Source organism: Myotis daubentonii, chromosome 10, assembly GCF_963259705.1.
Source record: "Myotis daubentonii chromosome 10, mMyoDau2.1, whole genome shotgun sequence".
Lineage (NCBI taxonomy): Eukaryota > Metazoa > Chordata > Mammalia > Chiroptera > Vespertilionidae > Myotis > Myotis daubentonii.
Window position 1 is genome coordinate 26846904 of NC_081849.1, and position 19933 is coordinate 26866836.

General features: G+C 42.1%; 1 protein-coding gene across 4 annotated transcripts in view; it reads left to right on the forward strand.

Moving 5' to 3' along the window:
* The window catches only part of EXOC4 (exocyst complex component 4), a 753652-nt gene that overhangs the window by 265771 nt on the left and 467948 nt on the right, over positions 1-19933 (forward strand). The window contains exon 10 of one of the 4 annotated variants that reach the window (XM_059711818.1): positions 6650-7333. The exons of the other annotated variants lie outside the window; for them this stretch is intronic. Coding sequence (XP_059567801.1) covers positions 6650-6723 — 74 coding nt within the window. The 3' untranslated portion in view covers positions 6724-7333. Of the gene's footprint in view, positions 1-6649; positions 7334-19933 lie in introns of those variants that run through there. 4 annotated transcript variants of the gene reach the window in all.

A 19933-nucleotide genomic window follows, 5' to 3' on the forward strand; every position in this document is an offset into this window, starting at 1 on the left:
TAAAGCAGTCATCAAAATTCCCAAATGAAATACAACATTGCTCTGAAACTAATCAAAATTCTCTTCTGTTTTTAGCAAGGAGGGGGGCATATTTACTGTTCATTTTCACTTTCAGACATCCTTAAATGTACTAGTCATTCTCACGCTTTCCTTGCATCAGAGTCACCGGGAGGGCTTGCTAAAACACAGTCTGCTGGGTACCTTCCTAGATTTCGGACTCATGCTTAGGTCAGGAGTGGGACTCAAAGAATTTGCTTTTCTCACCAGTTAGGTACCACATTTTGAGAACCTCTGCACTGTATTATTCACTTAACTATTTCCTGGCTAGAGTGATGACTTACTTACCTGATGATTTTTTGCTTAACTTGTCTGCATGACCCAATGGAGCACCTTATCTTATTAAGCTGTCTGATAAATGTAAGGGAAGCTCCAAGCCTTGATATCAGGAGCATTTAGGTCCTTTAGGTTGGAGATTGACCTGTATGAAGTGTTTCCAAATGTGGAGTTCACAGGAGATGTTAATGTGTTAATTGGCTGCAAAAATTCCAATTCTTACAAATATGGTAGCTACCCGTCTCCCACCCCACCCATCTGTGGTCTTACTTTTCTTTGTTTCGGTTATCCAAGGTCATTCGAGGTCTGAAAATATTAAATGGGAAATTTCAGAAATAAACAAGTCATAAATTTAAAATTGCAAGTCGTTTGAGTAACATGATGAAATCTTCCGTCATCCCACGTGCTGTCCTGACTGTGATAGAGGGCTGTGCATCATCCCTTTGCCCAGCATATCCATGCTGTAAATGCTCCTTGCCTTTTCATCACTTAGTTTCCGATGGTATCAGATCAACTGTCCTGGTATGCCAGTGCTGTCTTCTAGTAACCCTGTTTTACTTAATAGTGGCTGCAAAGCACAAGAGTAGCTTGAACTTTATCATAATTTTTTATGTATAGGAAAAAACATTATATATATATGGTTTAGTACTATCCACAGTTTTAGACATCTACTGGGGGTTTTGGAATGGATCCCCCATGGATAAGGGAGGGCTACTGTATACTTACATGTTTTATCAGTTACCATGATTTTGTGTTTGTCTTTTATGCTGCTCTGTATATAATAGGTACTGTATAAATCTGCGGCTATACTTTTTGTTTCTCCTACTGACTGATCTTCATTGTATTGTATTCAGATTGTTGTTGCTATCACTTGGTTTATGCAAATCTGAATAGGGTCTCAGATTCTCTTCTTTGGTCATGTTGTTTATTGGTTTATTTAAATTTTGGGTGACAACTTTTAATTGACCCAGGGCCTGTAAAAGTGCTCAGATTGAGAAGATGTATGTATGGGTAATTTCTAAAAGAGTTAATTTTCTGTAAACTTAAAACTATTCTAAAAAAGAAAATCAATTAGTTTTTTTAAAGTGCTCAGAGCCAACACATTTGTCTGAACAAAGGAAGGGATTAGAAAATATACATAAATTTGACAATTATTGGAGAAACATAAATATGCTGGATGTGCAAGGTGTTTTTTTCAGTCGCTGTTCATTTATCCTTCCAAACACCAGCAGATGTAAGATTTAGCATTTGCCCGCCCCTCTGGCTCTGGGGACTGTGGAGTTTGTGTATGGAGTCCTTGCAGCAGAGAACTCTGTCATTGTTCTGAGCAGCTGGGAATGGAGTGCAGCTCATTAAGACAGGAGATGTGATCCAAGCCTCCCCTGGCATCCAAGAGCAGCCACTGTGCTTTGCTTCCCCAGATCTAAAGTATCCATTCAGTTACCACCTAGTGTTCTCTCTGCTTTTATTGAAAACCTCTATTGGCCCCATTGCCTCTTTGAATGATGTGCACCGTTTCTACCAGCTGTTCCCTTGTTCTCTTCTCCCTCTTCTTTGGCTTTTTATTAGGCTTATGGTGTTTGGAATGCCTTTTATTTCAGAAAATAAAATCACAGTGTAATTAGTACATATCACTTGTTTATGTAACGAGAAGGATATTAAGAACAGATTTCCACAAGTAAATCGCCTTTCAGACATTTCTGCCCACCTGGCAGTAAAAGCAACTTGGATGGGGAGGGAGTTGCTTATCAGGGGAGGGAGCGTACATCGGAGTCCTTGTTTTGTGTCAGGTGCTTCATTTATGTTACTTTATTTCAGGGGTGGGGACCTTTTATCTGCCAAGGGCCACTTGGATATTTATAACATCATTCATGGGCCATATAAAATTATCAACTTAAACATTAGCCTGCTGTATTTGATCAAACATTTAATTAACTCACCCCTGATGCCTTGGCAGGGCCAGACCAAATGATTTCTTGGGCCTTACCTTGTATGGCCCGCAGGCTGCATGTTCCCCACCCCTGCTATTTGATTGTGGTAATGAAATCTAGGAGGTGTAAGTATCATCATCCCATTTTGTAGATGGGGCTCTGAGCAAGAGAGAGACCAGATAACTCAATAGTAAATTGTGGAGCAGGGATTCAAATCTGTGCCTTTCTGATTCTCTAATCTCTACAACTTATAGTACCTTTTGGTGAGTTGTACATGAATTCAAAAGCCCATGCTCATTTTCATGTGGCATTATTGTCTACTTATGAGGCACGATTATTCCGAACAAAAAGAAAGACAACTAGAGAAATCATGTTAAAAATACCATTTTTATCTGGAGCTCCAGATGCATACCCATATCATCATTTTTCTATTTGGAGAATTATTTACTCTTTCAAATGAAATAGGCAGAGATGATCAGAAATAGCAATCTGGAGCTTCCTTTGTAATTGGAGAAACATCTCAGGCTTTCTAACATATACTGGGAGTTTATAATATGCCAGCCATGGCCATGCATTATTTCATTTCATCCTGTAGAAAGTGTAGGGATAGAGGTAGGACATGTCATCCAGAGTACTATCAGCCATAAAGGAAAGAAGGCAATCTTACCCTTTGCAACAGCATGGCTGGACCTGGAGAATATTATGTGAAGTGGAATAGGCCAGTCAGAGAAAGACAAGTACCATATGATTTCACTTACAATGGTATATGTGGAATCTAATGAACTAAAGCAACAGACTCATAGATACAGAGAACAGACTGACAGCTGTCAGGTTGGAGGGGAATTAGGGGACTGGGTAAAAAAGGTAAAGGGATTAAGCAAACAAACAAAAAACCCCTCATAGACACAGATTACAGTATGGTGATTACCAAGGGAAAGGGGAGTGGAGGGAGGTAGAAGAGGTAAAGAGGGAATAAATGGTGATGGAAGGAGACTTGACCTATGGTGGTCAACACACAATGCAAGATACAGATACTTATTATAGAATTGTACACTTGAGACCTACATTATTTTATCAACAATGTTACCCCAATAAATTCAATAAAAATTAAAAAAAAATAGCCCTATTTGGGTGGTTCAGTTGTTAGAGTGTTCACCAAAAAGGTTGTGGGTTTGATTCCGGTCAGGGCACATGCCTAGGTTTTGGGTTCGATCCTTGTTCGGGGTGTGTATGGGAGGCAACTGATGTTTCTCTCTCTCTCTTCCTCCCTCCCCACTTCCTCTTTTAAAATCAATAGACATATGAGGTCCAGAGCAGTTGAACCATATGCCAAAGGTCACACATGCGCAGGCATACAGTCCAGGCAAGAGCTGCCCTCAGACCCCAGATCTCTGGCAGGTTAAAACATGGGGGCAAACATCGATTGGTTGCCTCCTGTTCACACCCCCACTGGACCAGAAATATTAAGAAATAGTAAGAAAATTTGGGTATACTTATTTATCCCTCCTTAGATACTAATCTCCTAAGGAGAAATTAAACCTGCAAATTTACTTTGTATACTTTGGATTAACCTAAGGCAGTTGGTTATACGATTTCTGAGTCACTCTAGTTGGATCCAAATGGAAGGATCTGGGGGTTTTGAGAATAAAATGGTCTAAAACAGTGATAGAGAAAGGCTAGAGGTTACAAGTATACAGCTTGTCGTAGGAAAGAGATGAAGGGTGTGAATCGGATTCACTTTCCATACCAAGGCATCTGTGAGGAAGGGACAAACACTGTCAGGAGTCTTGGCATATTAACTGCATAATCTTGAGCATAGTGTGGGTCTCACCCTAATTTTTCTCCTACTTAAAGATATGAGGCATTTCTGACAGCCTGGGAAGACTCATGGAGATAGGGCCTACAAGCGACTGTCCTCATTAAACATTTGGGGGTGGTAATAGACACCTTTTAATGTACATCTTTTCTGTAGCAAAGCTAACTAAGGACAAAAACTTTCCAGTGAGGAAAAGGTTTTAATTCAAATTAATAGTATGGTAATTATTATCCTTTAAAATATAGCTGATATTACACTGACATGGAAAGGTACCTTTATTTTATGTTGTTCACTGTGAATGCACTCCTTGTCTTTCCTAGGTTAACTCCTGACCACATACTGTGCCATTGCTGTTCTGTGAAATCTAAGCACGTTGGACAGTGTCCATGCTTCTTTAATTAGTTTTAATATAATAAACCATTTTATGTTTAGCATTTTCGATTTACAGTATAGTCTACTTGGCTTCTAACTACAGACTCATTAACTGAATTTATAGTCTACTGTTAAATTTTGTCAAGTAGGTGAAAGCTGGAGAGGAGACAATGGGACATTGTAATAAAACCATGAGAGACTGGGCCAGTGGCACTACCACTTCCTTCTGTGAGACTGGGGACTTGGGGACTTTGGTGTGCCTAAGTCATACATTGGCCACTTCTGCTTTTAAGTTTGAAAACCACGTTTGATTTTGAACATTAGCAGAAGAAAATAAAAATTATTTACTTCAGTATAAATTTGTTTGGAGGCGTCTGTAATTGGCTTATTTAGAAGCAATAAGTAATTCAGATAATTTCAGAAAATTTACTTTTGAGAAGAAATTCTAATAAAGGATAATTTAGACAATTATATTATACATCAGAAAAGACTATTAAACAGGGAGTGATGTTACTATAAATGGTTAGAGTTTAAAATGAAAGATTCTCTGTGCATATAGTCTGTTTTCTGAGATTTCAAGGAGAAAATTACATGGATGGAGTATGACCCAGAAACAGCCCTGTCAATAATTGCTACTGGGAATGCAGTCCTGCAAGATTTGCCTATGTTGATTGACTTTCAGTATCTGATTACAGAAGCTTCCAGCAGTGTATCTTATCTTTGATCTCTTTTGTTACCTCTTCACAGAAATGTTTGTAAAATGTGTCTGGTTTATCTATAGATTTTTGGATTCTTAGCAGGCCACTTAACTATTTCTTCCTTTTTTTAAAAAAAAATTCTTAACCGAGGATATTTTTTGTCATTGATTTTTTTTTTAAGAGAGAATGGAGGGAAGGGTGGAAGGTGGGGGGGGGGGGGTGGAGAGAGAGAGAGAGAGAGAGAGAGAGAGAGAGAGAGAGAGAGAGGGAGAGAGATGTGAGAGAAATACATCTATTGGTTGCCTCCTGTTCATACCCCCACTGGGCCAGGGGTTGAGACTGCAACTGAAGTACTTGCCCTTAAAAGGGAATCAAACCCTCAGAGGGCTGATGCTCCAACCACTGAGCAAACAGGCCAGGGCAACTATTTCGGATTAGTGTTTTCTAAGTAGAATGTTTCCATTGATAGCAATATTAGCATTATATAAAACCTGAATTAAAATTTGCTAGACTTTGGACACTAGTATTTTTGGCATATAACATATTCTCTTATTTATTCTTTGTAGAACCCCATATACATGAATGTTTGTGTGAAATACTTCTTGGTATTGAGTGCTAGAATGAGGGCCAGTGCCAGGACATTGTAGCTTGTGGATGCCAACCCTTTTAGAAGGACTCATCGGTGCTGGTTATGTTTTGAGTAAATCTGTTTTAGGAATTAAATTCAATACCATTAACATGACAGTCTGATCACTTTATTTAGAATTTAACATTGGCAGAATGTATGAATGGTCTTTTATTTTAGAAAAAGACATTATCTTGTTCTCTCTGGTGCTGAGGGTGGCCTTACAGTGTGGATTATTTAAGGTCAGCTTCTTGCCAGCTGACTATGACATTTCTACATATATTTTGTGGTTTTTATTTTGAAACTCTACTATGCTGCTAGAAACATGAGTGAATGGATTAAGACTACTGTGTTGGAAAATAGACATACGTTACAGCTTCTTCCGTTTTGCAGGAGTGCATTTTGACTCATACCCAGGTCAGTGGCTCTTCTGTTCTCCTCGTGTTAATATACTGAATTTGGCCCCAATGGCAGGGGAGCGGATGGCGAGAAAAGGAAGGTTAGGATGGTGAGGTAATTGTAGGTAGGACACCTAACTCTGAGTCTGTGAGAATGAGAAATGCGAGAAGTGCCACATGGCACTTGTGAAGGCTTTTCCTCAATCAGCTCGGCCAAAGAATTTTATTTCGGCTGATAAGCATGTGGCTTGTGTTTCTGGTGTGCCCTGTGTTTTCATACTAAAACCATACCCTCTACCTTTTGACATGTTGTTTTGCTTAGCACATATTCACGTTTCTGTTGACATTTTTGATTCAGTGCAGGATTTGAACAGTGACTGCCTACATTTTAAACGATGTCACATTGTGATGTCTGTTTGCTCTAATTTATGTGTAATCAGTAAACATGATTTTTTGGTGTTTCCTTTCTGTTTCAGAATGCACGTTTGCTGCAGTTGCTTTCAAAGCCCCTTCGTTTTGTCCTGGGCTGAAGAACCTCAGCCAATTTTAATCAGCCCTGAGCTGTCATTCTGTTCATCACTGTCACATTAACATCATTCCTGTTCATCACTGTCACATTAGCAGCAAATCTGAACTTGCTGATTGGTAAAGTGGATGGAAATCACAGCTCTGTGTGTGTCCAAATAGCTACTCATCAGCAAGGCTTGTGATGGGGTCTGATGGTTTAATGCAGGCCTTAATCAAGGGCAGGGGATGTTTTCTCTGCAGTTTAACCTAGATGCATTGAATTACATTAACATGTATATACACTGGCGCGCAAACACAAAGAAATGTGTGACATCAATGGTCAAAGTCAATCAGGCCAAATCAAACAAAGGACAGAAATATATGGCTGAGGATGGCTTCTCTGGTGATTGCAAGTCAGCAAACATAGCATGTTTACCTTTGGACTCGTTGATTCACTCATATTCAATGGAAGAGTGCTTGATTGAAAATATACTGTCTTTGGGGAAAAAAACGAAAAAACTGTGGGGTAAATGGGATAAATTTATGTTCAGAGCTGACATTATCCCAAGTGTGATGGTTGCTTACATCTCAGTGGCACTTGTGTGGATGTGTGAACACACATTTGAAGTCTTGTGCTAATGAGGCAGAAAACTAAAGGGCATAGGAGTCATTATGTGTGTGTGTGTGTGGGTGGGGGTGGGGTCTACACATTATGTAACATCTCAACTTGAGCACCCGAAATAATGTTTATTTTTTAAAAACAACCTTTTTGTGCATCAGTTAAACTCAAGTACTGTATATCTGGGCATGCATTTTTGCTTGGGGATGTGGGTTTCATCCTGACTTTATTGATGAAGTCCAGAGCAGGTAAGCAACTTGACCAAAGTCATGACTCTCTATAGCAATGGTTCTCAACCTGTGAGTCTCGACCCCTTTGGGGGTCGAACGACCCTTTCACAGGGGTCACCAAAGACCATTGGAAAACACATATATAATTACATATTGTTTTTGTGATTAATCACTATGCTTTAATTATGTTCAATTTATAACAGTGAAAATACATCCTGCATATCAGATATTTACATTACGATTCATAACAGTAGCAAAATTACAGTTAAAGTGATATCAATTCTTCGATCTGATTAAAAATTATTTTCACCTTGGAGATTTTGATTTTCTTTTATAGACTCTAGCCCTGGAATCATATGTATCTACACTCCAAACATGTTGCCATTTTTTTTCTACTAAGACTAGTGGGTAGTGGGCGCATGTTCACCCATGTCCAGCACATTTTGTTGCTGTTATAAACTGAATGAACATACTCATTTTCTTCCAAGATTTCTGTTACTATTATATCATCTCTTTCTTTTGTAATGGCTCAGACTGATAGAGTGGTAGGTATCACATTTATTTTTCTTATCTTTTATGCAAGACTGGATGTCTTACTTTGCTTCTATTCCTAGTCTAGTAAGTTTTGTCCAGAAATAGGAAGGAGTTTAGGCTTTTGAGATGAAGACCTGAATTAGGATTCTTGTTTCTCCACTTGCTTGCTTTTTGAGTTGCTAAGCTTTTTGCAGCCACCTTATCCTGATCTGTAATGATTGGGATTAGTCGGGTTATTGTGAGGATTAAATAGGGTCACTGTAGAGATGGCTGCCATAATCCCAAAGAGCTGGTGTTCAATAATTAATTCTCCCTTATATGCAGTATTGTTTCTCGTACTTTTACATCTTTCTCCTCCTCTACCTCCCCCTCCATTCTGCTCTCTTTGTCTTTCTCTGTTTATAATCCCACGATCTTAGTGATGCTTATGCGATCACACTGAATTCACTTTGAAGATTACTTTGACCCTGCTCTGGTCATTAGTGTTAGACAAACAAGGTCATCAGTATTATTTCTAACCAGTCTCATTACTTCAGCAAAATATTACTAGATACAATTGTCACCATACTACTTTTCCCAATCATACCTGTTATCTCCTGTTGCCTCTTTTCTCTGGGCTGGATTCTTTCTGTCAGTCCATTTTAAAATTCTCCTTATCAAGTTGATGGGCTTTCTGCCTATCATGTCTATCCACTCATAGGGATAGGTATGGTGTGAATAACAGGCACAGCACAGCAGTGGTGCAGGCAAGATAGCGTTTAATTCTCTTTCACTTCAAAGTCTGCCAGCCAAGCCCTGGTATGCTGGCTTTGATCCATGGCATCCACAATGACTCAGGCTCCTTTTTTCTTAATGTTTCATCACGTGGGTGCTGCATTCCCAAGGTCTCTTGCCATCAGATCTACACATTTGTCAGCAGGAAGTAGGCAGGGGCAGAGTAGGACATGTGCCTCTCCCTGGAGGCCGCCCACACTGGCCTCCCCTTCCATTTTCCCTTGGCCAGAACTTAGTGACATGCCCATACCGAGCTGTAAGGAAGACTCAGAATTGTGGTCTTTTAGAATTTTCTCATGTGCTGGGAAGGAGGAGAGATGGATATTTAAGGAAAACTAGCAGTTTATGTGAGCTGTGCTATAGCCTTACCTAAAGTGTCAGAAAATCAAATTCTTTTCTTTTACACCATTTATGTAGCTACTTACTTACTTCTTGTACCATACTTTTTTTTTTAAGTCTACACTATTATGGAAATAGAGAGAATAACACTTACACTCTATTTTGTCCGTTTTCTTGTCAAGAAAAGACAGTCTGCTAGTCAGATGCTTTGTTCGGCATGAATCAGATGCCGTGATCATTGGCTGCACACTGAGCAGGAGACCCAGCAGTGCCACGTGGGATGGTTGTCTGTACACTCCTCTGAAGGCAGCCCAGCCTGGGGATTTTACTATGTCTTAAACCAGCCTAACGGCAGAGCCTCTTCAGTTTGTCTTTATGCACGCATCTGTGGAAACAGAGTTCATGTTCAAGGTTATCAGTAGCCAAGTGTAATCATGAACTCTACTGAGGATGGAACAGTGAAAAGTTTTACATTGATCAGAATAGCAAATACTTTTGGTTCCTTTTGTTTTCTTTTATGAATAAACTAGTGGCCCGGTGCATGAATTCATGCACATTGAAAGGAAATTAATTAGAAAAAATATTTTAATATTGCTATTTGCCCTTTCTCTGTAATAGAAGTGTCGACCAAATTCACGATCGACAATGACAGATCAAAACACACGCGTTCGACTGGAGCCAGCGAGAGCTTTATATGTATCGCACATGTGCCAGTCAACTTAGCCTTTTATATATATACTAGAGGTCCAGTGCACAAAAATTTGTGCACTCGGGGGGGCGGGGGTGTCCCTCAGCCCGGCCTGTGCCCTCTCGCAGTGTGGGACCCCTCGGGAGATAACGACCTGCTGGCTTAGGCCTGCTCCCGGGTGGCAGAGGGCAGGCCCAATCCCTAGGTGCAGCCCCTGGTCAGGCTCAGAGCAGGGCCGATTGGGGAGTTGGGGCGCCTTCCCCTGTCATGCACAGAGCAGGGCAGATTGGGAGGTTGCAATGCCACCCTCAGTCACGCTCAGGGTAGGGCTGATTGGGGGGTTGGGGCACCGCCCCCTGTCACACTCAAGGCAGGGTCGATGGGGAGGTTGCGGCGCCACCCCCTGTCACGCACAGAGCAGGGCCCATCAGGGGGGTTGGGGCTCCGTACCCTGTCATGCACAGAGCAGGGCCAATCAGGGGGTTGGGGCGCTGCCACCTTTCACGCACAGAGCAGGGCCCATCAGGGGGGTTGGGGCTCCGTACCCTTTCACGCACAGAGCAGGGTCAATCAAGGGGTTGGGGAGCTCCCCCCTGTCATGCACAGAGCAGGGCCGATCAGGGAGTTGAGGAGCTCCCCGCTGTCACTCACAGAGTAGGGCCGATAGGGGAGTTGGGGCATTGCTCCCTGTCACATTCAGGGCAGGGCGGATCAGGGGGTTGGGGCGCCGCTCTCTATCACCCACAGAGCAGGGCCGATCAGGGGGTTGGGACGCCGCCACTATCACACTCAGGGCAGGGCCGATGGGGAGGTTATGGCTCTACCCCGTCAAACACAGAGTAGGGCCTGTGTGTGGGGGTGGGGGGGCGGCGTTGGGGCGCCGCACCCTCTCACACACAGAGCAGGGCTGATCAGGGGGTTGAGGCCCCGCACCCTGTCACACACAGAGCCGCAGGGCGATCAGGGGGTTGGGGAGCTCCCACCTATCAGGCACAGAGCAGGGCTGATCAGGGGGTTGGGGCGCCTTCCCCTGTCACGAACAGAGCAGGGCCAATAGGGAGGTTGTGGCCCCGCCCCCTGTCACACACAGAGCCACAGGGCGATCAGGGGGTTTGGGCGCTGCCCCCTGTCACGCTGATCCCGGTGCTGGGAGGCCTCTCAGCTCTGCTGATCCCGGTGCTGGGAGGCATATTACCCTTTTACTATATAGGATAGAGGCCTGGTGCATGGGTGGGGCTGGCTGGTTTGCCCTGAATGGTGTCCTGGATCAGGGTGGGGGTCCCCACTGGGGTGCCTGGCCAGCCTGGGTGAGGGGATGATGGCTGTTTGCAGCTGGTCACACACCCTTCAGGGTGGGGGTCCCGTCTGGGGTGCCTGGCCAGTCTGGATGAGGGGCTGAGGGCTGTTTTCAGGCCGACTGAAGCTCTCAACTGCTCCTTTTTTTTTTTTTCTTTTTTATTCTGGGCCAGCTTTAGCTCTGGCTCCAGCTCTGAGGCTTCTGCTGCTGAAAGTAGGTATCTGGTTTGTTTCGGTTCTGTAATTGAAACAATGTATAACTCCAGCTCTGAGATCCCGGGCTTGCTGAAAGCAGGTTTCTGGAGTTTTGTTTAGCTTCTATATGTGTTACAATGTTTCTTAAACTGCAGACTCAGAGGCTGGCAAAGCAGGCGGGGAACGTTGGTTTCCTCCGTCACTGAAGCAAGCAAGCCTCATGTTAGTTTCAAGCTGCCCGGCTGCCGGCCGCCATCTTGGCTGGCAATTAATTTGCATATCTCGCTCATTAGCCAACGGGAAGGGTAGCGGTCGTACGCCAATTACCATGTTTCTCTTTTATTAGATAGGATATATGTGTATGTGTGTGTGTGTATATATATATATATATATACTAGGGGCCCGGTGCACGAAATTCGTGCACTGGGTGTGTGTGGGGGGGAGTGTCCCTCAGCCCAGCCTGCCCCCTCTCACATACTGGGAGCCCTCAGGCGTTGACCCTCATCACCCTCCAATCGCAGGATCAGCCCCTTGCCCAGGCCTGACGCCTGTGGCTGAGGCGTCCGGCCTGGGCAGCGGAGACCCGCAGCTGCAGCGGCCCCGCGATCGTGGGCTTCGCTTTAGGCCCAGGCAAGGGACCCCTAGCTCCTGGGACTGCCAGCTTCGACTGTGCCCAGCTCCCATCGCTGGCTCCACCCCTACTTCCTGCTATCACTGGCCAGGGCGGCAAAGGCACCTGATTCTCCGATCATGGCTGGGGGGCGCCTTTGCCCTGCCCCCCAGCTCTTAGCTCCCCCCTGGGTTTCCGATCAATGTCAGTGGCAGGGGGCTTCTTCCTGCTTTCCCTTTCGCCTCCCTGCATTGTGCCTACATATGCAAATTAGCCGCCATCTTGTTGGCAGTTAACTGCCAATCTTAGTTGGCAGTTAATTTGCATATAGCCCTGATTAGCCAATGAAAAGGGTAACTCGTACGCCAATTACCATTTTTCTCTTTTATTAGTGTTGATATTAAACTTTCTTAATTAGACCTGCTTTCTGATTTAGCTAAACTTTTTCCAGCCCAGTGAAGCACCCCAACTTCTCTTTCAGGTAATTGTCAGCAACACAGCAGTAAGTATCAACACGAAGCAGGTTATTATTGTAGATCACGCAGGGAGAACAAAGGGTAAAATATTTAATTGCAGCATTGTTTGACTATATTCTCCACAATGAGAAAACCTGAAGTCATTTTCAAGGTCCACCATTTCTTCTTTTCAGTCGGGTCACATTTTTAAGCTTTCTAAATCTCTGTTTTCTGACTAATAAAAAGAAAATAGGATTCTACTGAGTCTCCTTTCTACCTATTCCAAGACTTCTGTGAGGATCAAATGAGATGAGGCACAGGAAAACGCTTCACAGACATTTGGTTAATGTGTAAAATGTTTGCACCTGGCTATAAAGCAAGTGATGTTCCTGGACTGAAGAAACTGCAAGGGGGCTAGTTGTTACTAAGGAGAGGAGGCTGGGTGTTGCTATGTGACATCATTACCTGGCACCCACAGCAACCATTTCTGGGTGGGGCTGGGCTGTGGGCTGCATTTTGTGCCATCGGTGTCTCAGCAGCATCAGCTGTGATTTGGTGTGATTTGGTGGGCTACCGCTTCGGGGTGGTGGCAGGGCCTGTGTCCCACTTAGGGGAAGTCGAGTGTTGCTTTGTAGATGCCAGGTCCACAGTGCCGTTTCTCTGTGCATGTCACAGCAGCTCCTGCATTGAGCACCTGCCCCCTGGTGGTCAGTGTGCATCATAGCAACCGGTCAGAAGGTGGGAAGGACACTTAGCATATTAGCCTTTTATATAGATAGATATTTCCTTTCTTCAGTAGCAACAACTACAAGAACTTTCCCTGCTTTTTAAATATACTATATTGTGATTGACACGTGAAGTCATAAGAGTAGTTTTATTTTAATAAGTGAGGCAACTGGTTTTAGAGGTTGGGCAACTTGTTAACTTGTCCAAGGTCTTAAAACTAGCAAGCAGCAGATCTGACTCAAATCTGGATCTCCTGAATTCAGATTTTGCACTGTGGTACAGGAGCTGGGTATATTCTTACCTAGTGATTAGATATTTAGTGATTATGTTTGATATCGTATATTTACTTTCTTACTTAGTGCTTTCTTTCACTGATTAGATTGTAAATTCTTATAATTTATTCCCTGTTCCTGCTTTTTCAGAAAGGATGGATCATCTTTCATGGGAGAACCCTCATTTCTACCAAAATGTTCAGATAGAGCAAAGTTGTTTTCTTTAAAAATTAATTTGTTTTCCAATTGCAGTTGACATACAATATTATATTAGTGTCAAGTGTACAGCAATAATTAGGCATTTATATACCTTACAAAGTGATCACCCCAATTAGTCTAGTTCCCCTCGGACACATATATAATTACAATATTATTACTGTGCTTTTTATCCCTGAAACCATGTTTATAAGTGGTAATTTATACCTTAACCCCTTTCCTGTTTTCACCCATCCCCATAACCTCCTTCCATCTGGTGGCCATCAATTTGTTCTCTATATCTATGAGTTTGTTTCTGTCTTATTTGTTTATTTTGTTTTTTAGATTCCATATATAAGTCAAATCACATTTGACTTTGCATGATCTATTTCACTTATCATAATACCCACTAGGTTCATCCATGTAGTTGCAAATGGCAAGATTTCCTTACTTTTATAGCTGAGTGATATTCCATTGTATATACGTACCACATTTTCTTTATGTACCAATTGATGGTCTCATAGTTTGCTTCCATATCTTGGCTATTGTAAATAATGCTGCAATGACCATAAGGGTGCAGATATATTTCAAATTGAATTGCTTTTTATTTGCTGTTAAACAGCTTGTCTTCACCCATAGCAAATATCTCCTTTCTCTTTCATAAAAATCTCTTCACCTTAGTCCTTTTATGATTGAATTTGTAATGTATATTAAAAATTGTGTACAGCCAGAACCGGTTTGGCTCAGTGGATAGAGTGTCGGCCTGTGTACTCAAGGGCCCCAGGTTCGATTCCGGTCAAGGGCATGTACCTTGGTTGCGGGCACATCCCCAGTGGGGGCGCTTGCAGGAGGCGGCTGATTGGTGTTTCTCTCTCATTGATGTTTCTAATTCTTTATCTCTCTCCCTTGCTGTCTGTAGAAAATCAATAAAACATATTTTTTAAAAAAATTGTATACATGCTCTCAAGGAACTTAAATTTCTTCAGGGATACATAATATATGCATGAGGAGAGGGTCACATTGCTGCACATGTCTTAATGTAATCACTGTGTATTTTTTTTCTTTTAGTGTCCTTTATTCAGTACATTTTTAGTACAAACTGTTAGTGATTTGTCATTCTATATCCTGGGAATATTTACTTGTTTGTCCTTGATTTTTACCCATGTAATTTGTATCTGTGGTATGCTTAAGTATCTGCTTTATGCCATTACTTCTAAAAAGAACAATTTTATATTTACACACACACATACACACACACACACACACACACTATCATCTGATCATTACAAGGAGTGGGAACGAGGCAGTGGCAGTGTCCCCCTCCTGCATGGAAATGGGGGTAGCATTATTCTTTATTCTGTCTACTTTAAGCACAGTTATGCTTTGATTAGGTAAGAGATATCTTTTCTGTTTTTTAATATATTTTTTTATTGATTAAGATATTACATATGTGTCCTTATCCCCACGTTACTCCCTACCCGCCCCCCCCACTCCCCCGCTCATGCCCTCACCCCCCCGTTGTCCGTGTCCATTGGTTAGGCCTATATGCTTGCATATAAGTCCTTTGGTTGATCTTTCCCCCTTACCTCCATCCTCACCTACCTTCCCTCGAAGGCCCGACAGTCCAATCAATGCCTCTCCGTCTCTGGATCAGTCCTTGTTCATCAGTTTATGTTGTTCATTATATTCCACAAATGAGTGAGATCATGTGGTAATTATCCTTCTCTGACTGGCTTATTTCACTTAGCATAATGCTCTCCAGTTCCATCCATGCTGTGGCAAATGGTAAGAGTTCCTTTTTCTTCTTCCTCTTCTTAAAGAATAGCTTTCAGCATTTCATATAATGCTGGTTTGGTGGTGATGAACTCCTTCAGCTTTTCCTTATCTGTGAATCTCTTTATCTGACCTTCAATTCTGAATGATAGCTTTGCTGGATAAAGTAATCTTGGTTGTAGGTTCTTGCTATTCATCACTTTGAATATTTCTTGCCACTCTCTTCTGGCCTGCATGGTTTCTGTTGAGAAATCAGCTGACAGTCGTATGGGTACTCCCTTGTAGATAACTGACTTTTTTTTCCTCTTGCTGGTTTTAAGATTCTCTCTTTGTCTTTTGCTGTTGGCATTTTAATTATGATGTGTCTTGGTGTGGTCCTCTTTGGATTCCTTTTGCTTGGGGTTCTCTGTGCTTCCTGGACTTGTAAGTCTATTTCTTTCACCAGGTAGGGGAAGTTTTCTGTCATTATTTCTTCAAATAGGTTTTCAATATCTTGGTCTCTCTCTTCTCCTGGCAACCCTATAATTCTGATGTTGGTACGCTTGAAGTTGTCCCAGAGGCTCCTTACACTATGTTCATATTTTTGGATTCTTTTTTCTTTTTGCTTCTTCTGTTGGGTATTTTTGTTTCTTCGTATTTCAAATCTTTGACTTGATTCTTGGGATCCTCTTGTCTGCTGTTGGATCTCTGTATATTATTCTTTATTTCAGTCAGTGTATGCTTAATTTCTAGTTGGTCTTTTTTCATATCCTCCAGGGTCTCACTAAATTTATCGGCGGTTTCCATAAAATTCTTGAAAAACCTTATAAACGTGGTTTTGAACTCTATATCCAGTTGTTTGCTTTCCTCCATTTCTGTCATTTGTGACCTGTTTCTTTGTCTCCACATTTTTTATGCTTCCCTGTGTTGGTAGAGTAGTTTTGTGTGCTAGGTGTCCTATGGAGCTCAGCCTTCCAAGTTACCTGAGGTGGACACTCTTGGTGCACCCCCTTGTGGGCTTTGTGCACAGTCTTATTGTAGTTATGCCTTGATTGTTGTAGGTATCACTGGGAGGAATTGACCTCCAGGCCAATTGGCTGTGAGAATCAGCTGTGTCTGCAGTGGGAGAACTTCTGTGCTGAAGACACCCTTCTGGGGCAAGACTTGCTTCAGTGGGGCTTTGTTGCTCACTAAGTCTGCCTCCTGAATATGTCCCTTATGGATCTGAGGAGTTGTAATCTGGATGGTCCCACTCTGACCACTGGGTACACTGGCTCTTGGATCTAAGGAGGTGCTAATTTAGCCTCTGCCTGGGGTTACCCAGCAGGAACTACGAAAAGATCTGCAGATTCCCCTTCCTTTTTTGGAGTTTGGAGGTGCCCAGATGAGGCCCAGCTGTGAAGCAATGCAAGCTGCTGTGGGGCCTTGGGCCTTCTCTTGGAAGTTCTGGGTCTGTGGCCCAGCTGTAATTTGTTAGGTAATTTTCAGGTTTCAAAGGGCCAGGGCATTCATATGCAAAAGCCCCTGCAGCAGCCTGGGTGGGGTGGGGTCTCAAGGAATCAACAGCGCGGAGCAAGCAGTTATGGCAGATCCGCAGCCCTGCCCTAAGGGGCCGCGCATCTCAGTGTCCAGGTAATTTAATTGCTGCAAGCACCTCTGTGAGAAAGCTGCCCTCGAGTTCTGAGTTCTGTCCGCTGCCAGACAGTCCAGTTTCTCCCCGTATGAGTCCTGGGTCCCCAGAGACTTCCTGGAACTGGAGTTCAGAGCCGTCGGGAGCTTGTGACTCCCTCCCGATTCAAAAAGACAGCTTCGTCCTCAGGTACCAGCCCCTTTCCGCGCGCACTCGAGCCTCTGTACCTTTGCACTTTACTTCCGCAGCTCCTGACTCTCAGTGTGCTTTTCTCTTTCCTTCTAGTTGTAGAATTTCCACTCAGGCAGCCTTCCTGTAGTTCTGGATGATTTCCGTTTTGTCTTTTTGTTGTATTTGTGAAGTTGTTGTAGGAGGCAGCAAGTTCAGTGTTTACCTATGCCACCATCTTGGTTTCTCCCCGAGATATGTTTTCTTTTATTGTCATCAGCTGGTGTCTGACACAGATAGTCATCTCTCCTTATTGCAGTTTCTCCTTAACCTTTCCTCCCAGGCTGTAGTTTTCCATTTTGCATACCTGCCAATATGTAAACCTTAAAACAAACTCAAATTGTAAACTCAGGAACCAGCTTCTGTTGGCAAGTGATGCAAATGAGTTTGTATCTGCCTTCAATTCCTTGCTGATTTTAGTGAAGACAGGCTATTTTAATACCTGCTAATCAAGAACAGGAAAAACCATTTGTCTTAGACATAGCTTATCTCTAAACACTAAGCTAATATGCATGTAGGTTGTGATGATTCAACATTGTGGAGTTTCTCTTTGTGTGACATAGCAGTTTTCAAGTATAAGAAAGAAATTTTAATATGGGTTATTTTACAAAAAGATATATTTTAAAAATATGTTCTTATTGATTTCGGAGAGAGGAAGGGAGAGGGAGAGAGATAGACACATCAATGATGAAAGAGATTCATTGACCGGCTGCCTCTTGTATGCCCCCTACTGGGCATTGAGCCCACATCCCAGGCTTGTGCCCTGACTGGGAATCGGACCTTGACCTTCTGGTTCATGGGTCAAAGCTCAACCACTGAGCCACACCAGCCAGGCTTAATACGGTTTTTGTAAGCATTAAACCTTTCTCCAGATCCCATTATGGATATAACTTGAAGTTTGAGTTGTCCTTCTGGATGAAGTTCATTGCTTTATGAAGTTTGTGAATTCCTGGACCTGAGAATTTGTAGACTGTCTCCCAGAAAACTCTAAGGAGGCATGCTGAAGGGTACATTTGCTTTGGAGATAATGGGAAAGTTGTAGATAATCTCTCAGAATCCCTTCTTGCTTTATGATTCTTTGATAAGCCATTCTGTAATTCAGGTATATAAAAATCCACCACCAGCAACTCAAACCCTGGGAGGAGTGGTGGGCTATTTCCTGTTGGTAGTTTTGAGCACTTCAGAGGGAAAGCATTAGATAAACATATGGTATTTTTGTTATTACTATTGCCATTACTTGTTATCATTTTTGTAGCACCTGTCTCACTAATGCAATTGCTTATAGGAGCTGCAATTTTATTCCTTATGGCCACTTTTTGTCATTATGTAATCTGTGATAAACCACCACCACCTAAATGTTGCCATTTCTTTTTTTCCCCTTCAAACTCCAGCCCTAGAATACTGTTTCTATCCCATTTGTCAATGAGCTACTAATGGAAATTTCTTAGAAACATATGGTATTGGGTGCCCAGGAAAAGAAGACAGTAAAAATCAGTGTAACTCCAACTGGTTACCCCAATTATTACCTTAGAATACTATTAAAAGAACATTAATAAGTTTTCCATGCATGGCTTCATTTTTATAACCAATTGGTAAATTGCTAAGTTGCCTTTTTATTTACTTTCAAATTTACAAACATAATTTGCAAATCTGTGCTTTAATTTACTACTGCATCTCTCATTATATATATGCATGAGTGTGTCTTTCTAGTAAATTGCCATTTCTTCCTCTTCAAAGCTTTGGGTCTCTCTGAGAAATTTCTGCCAGCAGTTATCAATTCGCAGGTTGTGGAACAATACACTGAACTGCTAGAGTGTCCGTTTCACTTACAAACGTAATAGTTTTCCATTATAAAGTAGACAAAGACTTAGTTGTAGAGATATGTTTATTCTTTATTTACTCCTCATCAAAAACCTCTTTTTTTTTTCTCTTCATCAAAAAACTTCAAAAATATTTTTATTTCAAATGTAGGGTTTTTACATAGAGAAACAAAGTACTTCCCGCTAGCTGTTTCCCTTTGGTGACATTAGGAGCAGTTGTATTTTTAATTCTAGGAACATGAAAATTTTCAACATGAAAATAGGTGACAAATAAGATAAATTGTGAATATTTTGAATATTTATGTCTGTATGAAGCAATTAGATTTAATTAAGCCAACTCTAGTCATTTTGTTTTTGTTTTTTTTCTTTACTAGAAATAATTTTCGTCATGTTTTCAAAAATTTGAGAATTTGTGCTCTAAACAGGAAACGTCAAGTTAGGTGTGTGGTCTCTGAGAATCTATGCCAAATGGCACTCAGATTAATTTTCATGTCTGAATGTCCATCCCTGTTACCTACTGCATTCTTTAGCATCACTATGTAGCATCTCCCTGATACCGCTGAAAGCTGTTGACCATACACAGTTGGGTACCCCATAAATAGTTCCCTTTAGGGTGAATCATGCACCCAGGTGTATTTGTATTTTAAAGATAAATTCTTATCTGTGTACTTGGGCATCTATGTGGTGTACATTTTAGCTGTGTGATAAAGTAGAAAATTCCAGGCAGTGTTGGGAGTATTTGGGAGGCAAAGAAATCTTGCCGAGGCGCTATGTGCATCGTTTGTGCGGGTTGACCAGTGAGGAAACCACAGGCTCGTCTGTCTCATGGGAGACTGAGAGGTCCTGAACTCTCTTACCAGTCTGTTTCTTTTGTTGTACACAGGATAATT